Genomic DNA, 15,233 nt, shown 5'->3' with positions numbered 1-15,233 from the left:
ATCAATACTTTTTAGAGTTCACATATTTATTAGATACGAATGTGATTAAATTTGAAAAAAAATATATATATATATCGAATATAGATAAAAAATGGCTATCCATCGATCTTTTTTTTTCCTTTTTCGACAAAAGTGGAAGCTAATGTACCGATGTTTCTTAACGTCTATTTAAATTTACTCATCTCATTTCTAAGATATTAGTATTTTGAAAACTTAAAATTTGAAAAAGAGAGAGGTAGAGAGGTAGAAAGATACGAACTAATTAATAATAGTTTGGATGGCATGAGTTATATATTTTGTGATTATGTAACATCCTTATCAATAACAATATCTATCATTTCATACCCAATTTGGTATTCGAATATATATTACAAAGTAAGATTCCCTTGCTTTCACCAATCATTTTTCTAGATTCTCATAACCAACCTTTTTTATCTTCCCACAAATACTCACTTATTTTCAGCATTTTCAATGCTTTATATCCATTAAAATATATCCTCAAAAGAAAAAAGAAAAAATTCCATTGAAACATGTCCTACCTCATGTTTTTAGGTTAAATTGCCAATTTAGTACCTATACTAACACAAAGGGTCAATAAACTATTTTTTACCCTACATAAAAATTTACTAATTCTCTCTATTATGATGTAGCTAGTCCACTGACACAATTAACCAAATAAAAATATAATCTTATTATATTATATTGTAAATAAAAAAATTGGTCGCATATTCAATATAGTAAGTCATTTATAATGATAATAAGTGAGGTTCAACTAAAAATAAAAGTAAAAAATTTATCAACTTAAATATAGCTCAATATATTTTCAACCAAGAAGATAAGAAGTTCGACACTCCTACACATTTTTTTAATTAAAAAAATAAAAAATTCAAAAATATAGGGTCGGAATTGATGTTAAGTACACCTTAGTTTCTATCTCAAAAAAAAAAAAAAATCTTAACTTAGGGGTTAAAGACATTTTACCCATTTCCTAGGAATGGAAGGTTTCAACAAGTAATTTAGTACTGTTTTGATTATAGTGGGTGAATTAAAAAAAAATTAAATTTATATTTTACCAACTGAAAAATCAAACAGGGCTAGAAAAGGAATTTCAGACATACAAGCATTCGAAAAGGTGAAAAAAAGGTAAATAATAAAAGAAAAAGGCAATAAATATCAAGAAGTTAAGTCAAAAAAAGGAATACCGAAGTAAAAAATACAATTAATGGTTTAATTAATATCGAGGGGGCCACTGGATAGCTGGCAAGTGGCACTAACCAACCTATCATTGCGGTCCAAATCCGATAACTAATTGGGAAGCCCGTGGGCACGGCCGTAGAGAATCAAAACCGGAGGTATATAAATAGCGCATCGGTGTGGGTCATAATGGGAAATTAGGTATCTTTACCTTGGTTGGCACGCAGCGAAGATCTCTGTGTTTTTTTGGGTATTTGGGGAACGCGTCTGGTTTCTTCGTGTCTTGGAGATCGCAGATTTGAGGGAGGAAGAGTATCGAGGGGAGCTCTGGATCCCATCTCTTCCCGTTCTTGGCGACGGAGGTTATGCTTCTTGATTTTCTGGTATCGATTTTTTTTGTTTTGTTTTTTAAAGATTTATATTTATGTTCTTGAATCGGTCTAGGTCTTTTATTTTGTTTTTGTTTTTGTTTTCCCCAAACGTTTGATGTACGATGTTCTTCGATCGACAAATTAATTGATCGGATTCAGTGTTAGGGTTTAGGTTTCTTTGTCGCCGGATTTAATTTTCATGATTCGTTCATCGCTGATTCTTTTTGTGATGCTGTTTGTTTCGTTTGTCTATCGACTAGTCCGTAGATGAATTACGGTTTCCACCTCCATGAGCACGAGATGCGTATTTGATGTTTACATTTGGGATTATTTAAATTGGGCTTCTAAATCGCTGGGATGCGTCGTTGAATTGTCCATGCCGGTGTTGGTAGTATTTGCATAATTGTTCATGTTTAAGATTTTCTGCTTCTTGATTTGACTGCTGCAATTATTTGTGTATGGTGATCATATTCGGGCACCTGGTAGGAGCTGTTTATGATTTTTAGGATCTAATAAATTGGAGCCTGGTGTGTGGATTATAGAAATTATATCATTAGTTTCGTTTTAGGGTTTCTTGGCCTAATTTGTTCAGCATGGGTTATGCGCCTTTCAAATGTTGTTTCATTATTGATTTAACATGTCATATGGGAAGCTTTTTTGGTCCTTTTAAAAATGGCACCTTATTATCTTCCGTAGTGGTTTTTTTTTTTTTTTTTTAATTCATTGGTGGTATTGTGATATATCAGGTCTTTGAGGGCTTGGATATAAAGGGATTTCTAAATTTCCTCAAGATATGGAGCTTGCTTCTATTTGGACAAATTCCTTCCAGCATCGTGTTTGTTCTTTCCAGGAAGTGCTTGATTGGCGTTTCCTTGTTCTTGGAGATTTTCTTTTGGTTTCCTTTGTCAATTGCACTTAGTGGTCAAGTTCTTCTAAATGATCAGCACAGGAGGCGTAATGAAATTATTTTGTGAGATAGGTGTTGGATCCTTAGTGCAACTGTTCAAGTAAGGACTATATTTGATAACTTTTTTGTGAGAATTTTGATATCTAGTTTCATTTAATCATAATATTCTCTCTTTTTATTTTATTTTGTATCCAGAGCGTTGTTGATGCATCATCCAGACGATTTTCTAGGGGAGACTTCTGCAGGGGTATGATGAAAAATTTACTTTCCTTCTTTTGATTTTTCTTGTTAATTTGTTTTATGCAATGCTAACCTCAGTTTTTTTCCCCTGCAGAGCTGAGTTCTGTTGATGAAACATTGAAGCTTGTTTTCACAATTACCAAAAGTCAAGACCATTGCTTTGACCTCTGTTGGTCAAGCTTTTATTATTTGTTCGTTATCTTTGTTACTGATGGGTGATGTTTAGAGAGTCATGACATTGCTTACTGGAGGATCTATCTTCCATTTCTATGTTGAATTATGAGGTAGCTGCAACTTAAGGTTGTCAACGTCAGGGAGAGTGTCTCGTACTTCAGGTATTTCCAACTGCTCAGTTGGTTTGGACAGTTCTTCTCAAGATTCAACATGTTCTGTGGTATTTGTAATAATTCCTGATCTTGTTCCTTTCTTGAAGTTGAAGCTGTGGATATTGTAATGAATAAAGCTGCACAGCCTGCACATCAGAATTACTCTGGTTTTGTACTTCTGCATTTCACCATGAAAAATTAGTGGTGGTTTTTGCTAGATCAGTGCAAGACATTTGTTTACATTTAGTCTTTGTACAAAGATAAATGCAAGTTATCAATTCAAGATTCTCTCTCTCTTTTGAATAAAGGAGGTTGTCTTTGTGCTTCTGCAAGAAAAATGGAGAGGTCGGTTGGTTTCCATAGCTGAACTATTTTCCACTCATTTTGTTGTACAATGTGCTTTGATGGCTTTATTACTTTATTTATGCTTGTCAATTTTGTAATTATTTTAAAGGTACATGTTAATCAAGGAAGTTGGTGATGGTACTTTTGGAAGTGTCTGGCGAGCTATCAATAAGCAGACTGGTGAAGTTGTAGGTTTCCTGATTTTCTCTCTCCATGCTTGTATCATGAGAAAAGATTAATAATCTGATCCTTTTAATCACCAGGTTGCGATTAAGAAAATGAAGAAAAAATATTACACTTGGGAGGAGTGTGTCAATCTGAGAGAAGTAAAGGTGATGCATTCTTGATTTTTTTAATTATTCTGACTTCCTCATTCTTCTTTCCTTAGTTAGACATTAATAATATTTTGTTATTCTAATATGACAGTCATTACGCAAGATGAATCATCCAAATATCGTGAAACTCAAGGAAGTTATCAGGGAAAACAATATCTTGTACTTTGTGTTTGAATACATGGTTAGTAACATACTTTTGCAACTCATTATGTTTTTTTTTGTCAAAGTTTATCTTGACTTGCAACTTTTATGTTCAGGAATGCAACCTTTATCAACTTATGAAGGATAAGGAAAAGCTCTTCTCAGTAACTGAAGTCAGAAATTGGTGCTTTCAAGTTTTTCAAGGTCTTGCCTATATACATCAGCGAGGATATTTTCATCGTGATCTTAAACCAGGTATTTCTATAATGATTTAAGAGCTAACTGATTAGCAGTCTAGAAATATCTCTCAACTCTCTATGAGGGTGTACATTGTTTCAGTGCCACCAATGTGAAGTGTATATCTTTGTGTTTTTATGTTTGGGGAGCTCAACAATTTATTATGTCTTGCCGTTCCTCCATTGTTTTTGTGTCTAGTAGAATGCACTGAAGTTGGAGCTGGACATCCATTTTACCTACTGTAAACACCTTGAATTTGATTTGCATACTTTCTTAGGTTATTTTGAGTTCCTATGCTCTGTAGAAGTTTTACATTATTTGGGTGCAATTTCACTTGATAAAATATAGAATAGTAGCTTTCTTTATGGTTCTGGAAGGATTTTTTAGATCAAGTTCTAAAGGTGTTTGCATCATTGCGATGATATGTATGATGGTATAGGTAAATGTTAAATGAATACTTTGTTGTGTGTGCATCCTTGCGATGATATGTTTTTGTTTTGTGATGCCATGGTGTTTGTTTTCTGTTTGTTTCGTAACTCACTATAACTCGTGCCACATCACATGTTTCTTGTTAGTTTTTTTAAACCTTTTTTTGGCTATTCAGTATACTTACTATAGTTTCTTTTGAGTTGTAATTAACATGAGCCTTTTTTGCAGAAAATTTATTAGTTGCTAAAGAATTAATAAAACTGGCTGATTTTGGGCTTGCACGTGAAATTAGTGCAATGCCACCCTATACTGAGTATGTTTCAACACGGTGGTAAGCCCATTTCATCCCTTGCCTGTTTTTTATTTTTTTGCAAAGTATTTCCTTTATCCAATCATGGTAATATTATATTGTAACTTTTAATTATTGGGTCTCAGGTATAGAGCTCCAGAGGTGCTGCTTCAGTCCTATCTTTATGGTCCTAAAGTTGGTGAGGAACTTTTTAGCTGCTCCAAATAAAACTTAAACCAATTGATGCTTACTACTTCCATTCTTTTTCCAGATATGTGGGCAATGGGTGCTATCATGGCAGAGTTGTTTACCCTTCGTCCTCTTTTTCCTGGGGCAAGGTATGCCCACCAACTTTGTCTCTCATGCCTTTCATTCTACATGCCAGGAGAAATTGCCAGCTTATTACAAGAGTTTGTTTTATTTGTCTCATGCAGTGAAATAGACCAAATCTACAAAATTTGCAGTATACTTGGCACCCCAACCATGGATTCATGGTCTGCTGGGCTTTCTCTTGCAAGGAATATCAGTTATGAATTCCCGCAGGTTTGTCTTCTTTGTCTTTTTTATCCTGCCTGTAACTTTTGTTAGAACAACCATGTAAATGCTTGGTATTTAATGTATTTGCTTGTTTCACAAATGCAGTTTGGTGGAGTTCATCTCTCTGTTGTTATTCCTGCAGCCAGTGATGATGCAGTCAATCTTATTGCAGTAAGTACAATAGTGGATGGCCGTTGAACTATCTTGTCTTGAACTGTTTAATTCTTAAAACAACACTACTGAGCTTGTGTTTTTAATTTGAATACTGCACCTCCTTATTTGTCGTGTCTGCAGTCACTCTGTTCATGGGATCCTTCGAAGAGACCAACAGCTATGGAAGCCCTCCAACATCCCTTCTTCCAAGTGAGTAGTCCCTTGGCTTTCATCCATTTGATTCGTAACTTTGTATTATTTTATTTATGGTTTTCTTATATTGTTTAATTTGGCAGAGTTGCTACTACGTACCACCATCTCTACGTGCTAGAGTCCCCATTTCTCGAACTCCTTCTGGTATTTCCCCTGTATCTTAGAAAACATTGCGACCTGGACTTTCTCCGATATGGAAATTTGTAAAGTGTTTTTCTTCACTGTTGCAGCTGGAACAAAAGATTTTCTGGAGCAACAAACTGCTAAAAAATTTCCTGGGACTTTATCTGATTCAAGGGTTGCTGGTAATTTCTCCTCTCCAAAACAGCCTGGTGCACTGTTGGGCACAGGTAGTATATTTATTCCTCGGTGTGGAATCTGTATGTTTTACTGCATCAGATCTTGAACCGAATACTTATTTCTCTAAACCATATTGCAGGTGTGCAGAGGAAGTTGGATTTGCTCAACCAGGTGAGAACACTGTCATCCTTTCCTGCCCCTTCACGCAGAGAAATTAAAGAAAATAATGTCAAAATGATTCTAATCTTTTCTTTTTGTTATTGTTTTTCTTGAAGGATGCGAATAAGAATGATAAAATTATGAAGAACACAGTTAGACAACAGAAATACCGACCGCCTGTGAGGAATAGCCCTAATAGTAAGTTTCATGGTGTGTGTTTCTGTTACACTACTAGCACTGATTTTATACTTATACTCGATTTCAGTTATCAGCTTAGATTAGTCTATGAAGTGGATTGTAATTTTGTTGAACTCGTGCAAATTGCAGACTCTATCTACAAGGGAAGTACTATGCGTGGAGTTTCAGATACAGGCGAAAAGTTGGCAAACATGACAATCGCTGCTCGCAAGCCATCTATCGGACAGCTTCCCCGGCCGATGAAAGCGGGCGTCCGTTGGAGCGGATCCTCTAGCGATCTGTTACTGAGGCCCGCCCAAGAGATTCAACATGGCAGCAATTACTCCAGGAAGGTTGCAGGATGAGACATACCTTCCTCACGTCGTCAGTCTTTATGGTATTTTGTCTTTGTTATATGAAGAATTCTATCGTACCTTATGCAATGCCTCTGGGATTTTATGTGTAATAAGAATAATAACCTGCAGACTCGTCTTTTTCTGTTCCTTGTTTGCTACCATCTATGATGATGTTCTCTTCGTTTGCCTAATGAAATAAAAGATTTTCAGTATTAGATCTTGAAGTTCCATAGTTTATATTAGGCTCCTTTTTGGTTTTTTGTGTAACTTCAGATAAAAGTATAGAATTCTAAATATTGCCCATCGAATTACCCCTCCTACAGACATAGAAAAATGGTGATGATTTTGGCAAACAATTGTATCTAGACTATAGAATTCATATCAATAGTGGCCACTGGCTTTTTTGTTTTGAAGTAAGCACACAATACAAAGTTGTTAATATTTTTGTGAATTCTCACCCAAGTGTTGGCTGAGAACTATCAAATGTATTGGGTCATTGTGTTTTTTTTTTTGGTTTGAAATTTTATGCTTCATCATCCTAATCATCGTACCTTCTACGAGAAGTGAAAAACGATTTTGGTGGAGAGCTTTGGCTGACCCTTACATGTGATATATACACTAAAGCGCCTCTTGTTAATGCACACTATAAACAAAACATAACATTAGAAATGAGAACTACCAAAAACTCAATTGGCCAAAATGCTAACTTGTAAGATTTTAAATCATTAATTGAATTTTGAAGAAACTTGAATGGGTAAGAAATACATTAAAATATATATCATGTAAGATTTTAAATCATTAATTGCATTTTGAAGAAACTTGAATGGGTAAGAAATACATTAAAATATATATCATTTAAAGGTCGTGGATTTGAATTACCTTGCAGAAAAATCTTAAATATTTTAAATAGTAAATGATTTTGTCTAATAATTGTATTTAAATTATAGAATTTATATCAAAGTAAGCACACAATACAAGGTGGTTAATATCTTTGTGAATTCTCATTTTATCACTGATTTAGTTACCCAAGTGTTTGTTAAGAATCTACCTTTGTATGCTTACTCAAAAAAAAAAAGCTACCTTTGTATGCTTTATACGACCAAATGTATTCTATTGTTGTGCTCCTTTTTTTTTTTTTTTTCTTTAATTTTATGCTTCACCATCCTTGAAACATTCCTTCTACGAGAAGTGAAAAATGATTTTTGGTTGAGAGCTTTGGTCACCCTAATTTATGATATACTGAAGCAATTCGTGTTAACATAAGAGGTGAATTTTGTTGACGGATAGGTAATGTTAGAGCTTTCTCGTATATTGTATAGCTCAAACTTTACCTCAAGAGATAAACTAAAAACAAAATATAACAGAAATGAGAACTTTAAAATCACAAGAAGCTCAATTTGCTAAAATGCTTAACTGGTAAGGTTTCAAGTCACAAATTACATTTTTGATGTTACAAACAAAAGGCTTGCAAATAATCAAACGATCAAGAAACTTGTATAGGTAAAGCTCATAAACTCCTTTTTGGATATTTATAAGAAAGACAGCAACAGAACTTTAAAAAAATGATAATAATAGATTGTATAATGAATATTTAGAAGAAACAAAAAAGGACATGGATGAAAATATATCTGCCTTGGAAGAAAATAAAAGAATGGCTTGCAGAATTCTGATAGGAAAATCAGAAATTTGGTTTTGTATCTGTTGGTGAGATGGCTTTTTGAGAAATATTACATTTCTAAAGACAAAATTTTTGGAACTCCTTTTTGGGACATGAAGGTGCTCCTCAACTCTCTGTAATTTAAACCTGTTTCTGTTCCTGCCATCAATAAATTATAGGTATTGAGCTTGGATTCTCTCCCTGTTCTGTTCCCACCACTGCTTCGCATTCACCTCCCCGAACCGTTCACGGCTGTTCATATCGAATCGGAAAATGTCAATCCAACTTCGGTATCATCTATCAATACTACCTTAGATGCAAATACAATGCAGATGTTGTTACCTGAATCTGACGCGACGAAGCTCTCTAGTGCCATCAACAAGCTGTCTGATTGTAATGTACACCCCTGGTTCATCTTCCTCGACCCACTCTGCCTCGATGTCGCTTGCATTGCTAATGGAAACCGAAGGTTCATCTCTAGAAGAGGTGGTCGTGCGTGATGCTTCCATTGATGACATATCACCTTTTGCGCTGCCTGCGGGATAGGCGCTTGATCCTGCATAATGGTGACTGCTTCCCTGATCAAAATGCTGATCAGATGGAAAGTAACCTTTACTTCCAGAGGGTTTATAGTTTCTCGGCGTCCAATCTTTGTTCGCCGAAGTCATCGGACTATCCCGTCCCATTCTTGAGTAAGAAGAATCCCTCTGAAGATTGTAAACATTTACAGAATATCAGAAAAATCTCCCTGAAGATGATTGCAAATGTTTACTGAATAAATACCATAAGAATCTCTATGAAGATGGCCATTCCATGTATTCTGATGCTGAAATCAGCTCTTGGAAGCACAGATTTATTACCATAAACATAAACATCAGGTGTTCTTTTAATGTTAATCCATAGTGGCAACAAGCATCGTTTTGACCGTGATTGCCGATATAAAATACACTCTTGCAGCACTATAATCAGAATAAACAGAATTCAAGTGGAAAGGTTGTAGTTGGCTTACCCCGTCCTCAGTTCTTGGTGGCGTATGAAGAGCTTGTTGGTTGAATCTCTGGACATTGTAGAGCTCCGTTATTCTGTCATAGTTCTCGCCCCACCATCGCTGAGCTTGCCATTTGTTGAACATTTCTCGACTTCAAAATGACAAAAAAAGCAGCTTATGTCAACTTTCGCAATGGCAAAAACTAACAACACCCCAAGAGAAGTCTAGTCTTTTAGCTTAAAAGTTGCCCCTTTTTAGAACAAAAAGGACTAGTTAATTATAGACAGAGAAATCGACAGTAGCGTTAAGCATATAATTTACTGTTCATCTTACTTGAAACGAATCCGTTTTAAATCATTGCCGCCATTGGGTAGGGACACAAAAGTAATGTGAACACCAGGCTCCACCTGTGCCATCCACTCTTTGGGCTCATCCTCATCCTCAAGCACCACGTCACACGCCGAAATGGTGGAATCGGCTCCAGGGGTCTGGTCACCTCTGAAAACCCCTTTAAATCTTGAGTCAGATCTTGGGTGTGGGTGGCGATTGACCGGGGGGAAGTCCCAGGCAGGTGTCGAACTCGCACTTGCCCCTCCTATGTAGGGATATGGCACCCCTTCTGAAGCAGTGTCGAAATCTGGGTAAGGTCGCTGTCCTTTCTTGTAGCTACTGGAGCCAGTACAGGGCTTGCACTGCCTATAAGCACCAGAGAATTTCAACGCCATATCCTTTATCTGTAAAATATAGCTATGAAAATCAGCTTTCAACAGTTAAAACTGCAAACGATTGAATATGAAAGAGGAAAAATTCAAATTGAAAAAGAAAGACAGCAGAATTTAGGACTGTCTATGAAATGTTCAAATTGAGCTAAAACTCCCAAATAGTGGTCTTTTGAGTCACCCAACGCAGAATGTCTTTCTTTTGTCCTTTTTAAAAAAGAAAATATTCAATACATGTCACTGTTTAGTAATGGCAGTGAAGTGTACAACACAGTCCGACGATTGTAAATCAAGAAATACGCATTAAATTTGCTAGATTTTTTACTTGGTGAGAGGCATATCCACGTTTGAATTACGTGGAACATACTGTATGGCGTTTTGGGAAAGTGGGGTTATGTATAACTCTAGAGTTATTTTGGAAGATATTTTCTTCCGTATCGAGAAATATTATAAGAATTGAAATTCCTTAGCAGCAATCAATAGAAAAAAGGTCCAAGTTGTTAACTTCTTATTGCAACCAAGTGGTGGCTCATCCTGCAAAAGGAAGGGCTTGGTTAAGAAACAATACTTTTGAAAAACAGTGCACCGACAAAAATTCAATGGTGGGTCACATTCAGGCGTTCATTGGGCTGTCCTTTCTTAAAATGCGTCTTGTCTATTCCAAAGTGAATATGTCAATGACCCCACCTCTATTTGATTCAAAATGTGCTGCCACTATTTTCTTGTGCAAATCACATTTCCAAGGCAGACTGGACCAGGCAAACACCTAATCCCAAAATGGGTTATTTTATTATTATGCCGTTCAAGCTTCAACTATCTTTTGCAACATTTCGTTGGGATGCTCATATTTCTTTGAATAAACTAACCATAAGAATAACTAACAAAATAAAACTTAAAAAAATGTTCCACCATGACAACAAGTTCGCACCTCCAATTTTCACCTTCACGAAATGAAAAGAGTAAAACTAGCGACAACCGTTTAAAGTTGTTGTAGAAAGAACAACGCACTATGCGTCACTCGAAGATTTATAAAGTAGGAAGTGGATCGGAAAGGCTACCCTGAAAATCGGATTACCCATTTCATAAATCCCCGAGAGAAAAGCAAACAAAATATTTCGTACTCGATGGAAGGCTCGAGGTGGGGAATGGGGATCTTCTCCATAGGGGGGCATAGTACTAGTTTTATCATTTGGGAATAAAAACTATTAAGAAAGAAAGAAAAAAAACAAACGAGAATCTTTATTCGATATCGGTAATCGGGGGGCCATAGAAGGAGCTGCAGGTCAGCAAAGTCAGACTTTTGATACGACGTGTCCCCGCGAAAGCCACGTGGACTAGAGACTCATGAGTCATCGGGACAAAATTTTAGTAGTTAAAAAATATCAGTAGTTTCTAGATGACAATATGTGTGTTTTGAAAAATGTGGTATCTACTGTACTTTTGTTTTGATCAAATTAGCCTCAAAAAGTTCTATTTTAATTCTTATATTTTTAATTTTTATTTATTTTAATATCTATATTTCATAAACCTTGGCTTTGATCGATGAATTTTTTTTAAATAAACTATTTTGGTTTGTATATAAAAATTGGCAAATAAAAACTAAAATAGTCATTTTTAAAATATAAATATCGAAATAAATATTTAAAAAAATAGATAGATTAAAATAAATCAAAATAAAAAGTAGGTAAATAAAAGTACACAAATTAAAATTAAAAAAAATACATAAAAAGTATTTAAACTAAAAAAAACGTAGGAAGGAAGCAGGAAGTGGGGGAAAGACAAAGGTTTAGAGCGCGTGGCACGCAAGCTCTTTGCTACCTAAAATTGATTCTAAGAAAGGATTAAAGAAACAATAAAACAATAGGCAGATTCATATTGGTGAAAAGATGGAATAGATGGTCCCCATTAATCGCAAGCCTAATGGGTATTATGAGTTTGTCTGTTTTCGCAAGATGGAAAAGAAAGCGAGAAAGCAAAGGAGCAACACAGAGGAAATACGAAAGAGACAGAAGATAGAGAGGGGAGGGATTAAGAACCTGCGTTGTCAGGCTTTTGACGGCTTCCTTTGTACTCGGCGTGCCACTCCCACGCGCACCTCCCCCATCCTCTCCCCCCTCGTCTGTCTGTTTCGTACATGCTATGCATGTAAACATCTTCCTCCCTCTTTTACTCTGCATACAACAAAACAAACAAGTAGGTTCCACCCACAGGTTTAGTGGATGCCATATTAATGAAACAGCAAAAGATTTCCTAAAAATTAATTGCACAATCGAACGACTTTCCCTTTGTCTCTCGGTTCTTGATTTGTTGAGAACAAAACAAGCCTCCTCTTTACCAAGACTTTCAAAATCAAATGGGGCAGAGCACTGATTTCTCTGTTTTCGATTGCTTAGGTAGTTAAAAGAAAGAAATAAAGAAAAGGGGATGGGGAGTTTCTGCAGTACGCGGCTAATTGAAAAGAAAAAAAAAGGGAATTGGGGGAATCTGAAATAAATATAAATTGGTTTTTCGATTCTCGGGAAACAAACACAAATGGGTCCTGGAGAAAGGAAAAGGGGCGAAAAAGGAAAAGGGCTGCTCGGGATCAGAGACGACTAAGAAAAGATCAGAATAGGAACAAGAGGGGAGTCGATAATTGAAAGGCAAAGTAAATGGGGCTGAGCTATTTGAAAGTGGTGGACTGAGAGAGACCGAGTGTGGTACATGCTTTGCTTTACTCTTACAAAGCCGAATAAAGAAAAATATATTTGTTAATGACCAAGTTTCTGACAACTTATTGGCTCTTTCTTTTTTCCCTTCGGGCAAATCGCATCCCTCTCTCTTCCCTCTCCAAGAAACCCCAAAAAAAGCGAGCCAAGAGAGAGAAATCGCATTAATTAAACGACAGCAGAGATTCAGAACCAGAGAACAACGAAAGAAAAAAGAAAGAGAAAATGAATCGTTTCAGAGTGATAGCTGTGGGTGAGACGACAGAGCGACAATGAATATGGAGGGATTACGCTGAGACATAGAAGAAGAAGCAGAGGAATGACGTTGATGTTTTTCTTTTCTTTTGGCCATCTAATTTAATTCAATCTTTAATATTCGAAAACGACTTATCGAAGCAAAAGCCAACTGTGATTTACGTACTTTGTCTATCTTAGGCCCCCTACCTAATTAAATTCTCTTTTCCAGACTTTCCTGCTGCTCGCCCCTCTCTTTATTCATCATCCTCACCACAGACTAAGCACCAACCTAATTTATTCATCTCCACCACCAAGGAACGCAGAAATTGATTACCTAGCGAGACCTAGGGCTATAGGAATTAACGTCTCGGAGACGGATTCAATCGAATGATTTGATTCAAATGTCGAACACTTCCGAGAGGTGAAATGTCGAACGAGTTGAGAGCGAATGAATCTCTATTCAGAAAATACTTGCAAAGGATGGATTGAGAAAGGATTTGAATTTGAACCGTTCTGGACTCTTAGAAATTGAACTCGGATTTTGAAAAAATAAGCAGGAAAAAGGAGAAGATTCTCTGAGAAAGTAATGCTCTGTTTGCTTGCTTAGAAAGACGATCAAGTTGAACAAAATGGTAAAGGTATCGAAAATCTTACCTCGCAAGTTGCTCAGCGAAGCTTATGCAGCAAAACCGAACTGGAATCAGCCGCACTGTTTGGCTGCCGAGAAAAATCTTCTTCACCACGAATTCCAACCAGTTTTTCCTCAAATTTTCCGTTTCGAGCAGAGATTCCAGTGCGGACGGAGAAAGCCTCACTCATTCACTCACTCTCTCCATCGGCAATGGCAATCAAAATCCCTAGAATATCGCCGAGCATCTTCGCGCCTTAATTTCTGCAGTTACACTGACAAACCAACAAGCATTCTCTCCTCTCACTCGCTGATTCTCTGCCAAAACCTCCAAACAATCAGCAGAATCAAAATGCAATTAAAAACCGAAACGAACGCTCGCCGGCAAAATCGCCGCCGCCCACCGGCGCGACGGCGGTCCGAATTCAAAAATCCTAATTAAAAAAAAAAGAGAAAAAAAATTTGTTCAGAAAGGGAAAGTTTCGGATATTATAGTTCCGGGTTTTACGTTAGAGAGAGCCCAAATATCGGAAAATTACAGACAACAGAGGAGTTCAATTCGGGAGCCACCTATTTATATAGAGGAGGAAACTAACGCCGTCTGATCATGGCCGTTAACTAACGAAAAATGTCTTTCGTGTGTAAGGAGAGAGAGAGGAATTGTTAACAGTGGATTGACGTTTGGTCATTACCATGGAGGACAGGCTGGGCCCACATGTCTCGGTGACGTATGAGTGAGGGTGAGGATCTCAAACGTGCACCGTAAGTAGGCTACGTGGCGGATTCTCATTGGGTATCAACTAAATTGGGGGAAGATCAATGGTGGAGATTTGTCTAATGAATAACTGCCCTGGACATAATATCATGATTTTGATCAAATCACTGTACGTTTAAAGGATTTCAATTTTTTTCATTTTAAATGATCTTTTATTTTAATTATTGTATATTTGAAATTTAAAATTTAAAATCTCTGTGAAAAAACGTTAACTATAGTTTAAGCATCAATTCAATTCAACCAAAAGTTAATGATAAAAATAAAAAAGTTTTTACTGAAATTTAGATAATTTTTTTTGGAACTTATTAAGATTAGTTAGTTAATACATCACTTACCTCCTAAAAACAATCTCATGTTAAAATTTTCTATTCTACCAAAAAAAAATTAAAATTTTCTAAACTCATTTCTAGTTTACAAATTCAAATGAAGACATATATAAAAGTATAAGTTCTAACAAAAAAATAATCCTCCATAGAAAATAAATCGACGATTTTAATTATAATTCGGAGCATCTACTCTTTTATGAATACATTGGTCGTATTTAAAAAAAATATATATATATATATAATAACTTTTTTTTCCTTTTTTTCTGGATTTCATTTAAGAACGTTCTCTATCAATCTTTTAAATGCGTATTTGACTTGAACTGAAAAAGAAAAAGAAAATTATTTAAGTTTATTTATTATATTTATGAACCTCACTATTTTCCTATTGATCCATCTAACTCTTTGGCTCAGTTTTGAATGCAAAGGTGATTCCAGGCATACAAGTCTAGAAGTTTATTTTATTTTATTTACTTATTTATTTATTTT

General features: G+C 35.8%; 2 protein-coding genes across 5 annotated transcripts; one reads left to right on the top strand and one right to left on the bottom strand.

The window, feature by feature from the left end:
- Positions 1–1,383: 1,383 nt before the first annotated feature.
- LOC111014864 (Protein kinase superfamily protein) lies at positions 1,384–6,924 on the top strand. Of its 3 annotated transcripts, none has more exons than XM_022289721.2 (20): positions 1,384–1,556; positions 2,312–2,572; positions 2,668–2,719; positions 2,807–3,047; positions 3,146–3,383; positions 3,493–3,571; positions 3,647–3,715; positions 3,810–3,899; positions 3,976–4,114; positions 4,754–4,856; positions 4,961–5,013; positions 5,086–5,152; positions 5,249–5,357; positions 5,457–5,522; positions 5,646–5,714; positions 5,801–5,861; positions 5,948–6,067; positions 6,157–6,188; positions 6,293–6,386; positions 6,504–6,924. In XM_022289721.2, exons 5-20 carry the CDS (start codon positions 3,376–3,378, stop codon positions 6,716–6,718), a joined length of 1,374 nt encoding a protein of 457 aa, XP_022145413.1. In that variant the 5' UTR covers positions 1,384–1,556; positions 2,312–2,572; positions 2,668–2,719; positions 2,807–3,047; positions 3,146–3,375; the 3' UTR covers positions 6,719–6,924. The 3 variants fall into 3 exon arrangements, with proteins under 3 accessions (XP_022145413.1, XP_022145412.1, XP_022145414.1); XM_022289720.2 differs by having other exon boundaries at positions 1,384–1,577; XM_022289722.2 differs by having other exon boundaries at positions 1,385–1,577; positions 6,293–6,374.
- Positions 6,925–8,258: 1,334 nt separating this feature from the next.
- LOC111014865 (protein BREVIS RADIX) lies at positions 8,259–14,186 on the bottom strand. Of its 2 annotated transcripts, XM_022289724.2 has the most exons (6): positions 13,673–14,186; positions 12,110–12,244; positions 9,688–10,088; positions 9,376–9,505; positions 8,709–9,073; positions 8,259–8,618 (listed from the first exon to the last, which is right to left on the bottom strand). In XM_022289724.2, exons 2-6 carry the CDS (start codon positions 12,224–12,226, stop codon positions 8,540–8,542), a joined length of 1,092 nt encoding a protein of 363 aa, XP_022145416.1. In that variant the 5' UTR covers positions 12,227–12,244; positions 13,673–14,186; the 3' UTR covers positions 8,259–8,539. The 2 variants fall into 2 exon arrangements, with proteins under 2 accessions (XP_022145416.1, XP_022145415.1); XM_022289723.2 differs by lacking the exon at positions 13,673–14,186 and having other exon boundaries at positions 12,110–13,431.
- Positions 14,187–15,233: the final 1,047 nt, after the last annotated feature.

This window comes from Momordica charantia (assembly GCF_013281855.1).
Source record: "Momordica charantia cultivar OHB3-1 chromosome 10 unlocalized genomic scaffold, Mcharantia_2.0 BLBB01000010.1, whole genome shotgun sequence".
In the NCBI taxonomy this organism is placed as follows: Eukaryota; Viridiplantae; Streptophyta; class Magnoliopsida; order Cucurbitales; family Cucurbitaceae; genus Momordica; species Momordica charantia.
The sequence above is the reverse complement of the archived record's forward strand: the minus strand, read 5'-3'. Positions and strand labels throughout refer to the sequence as shown.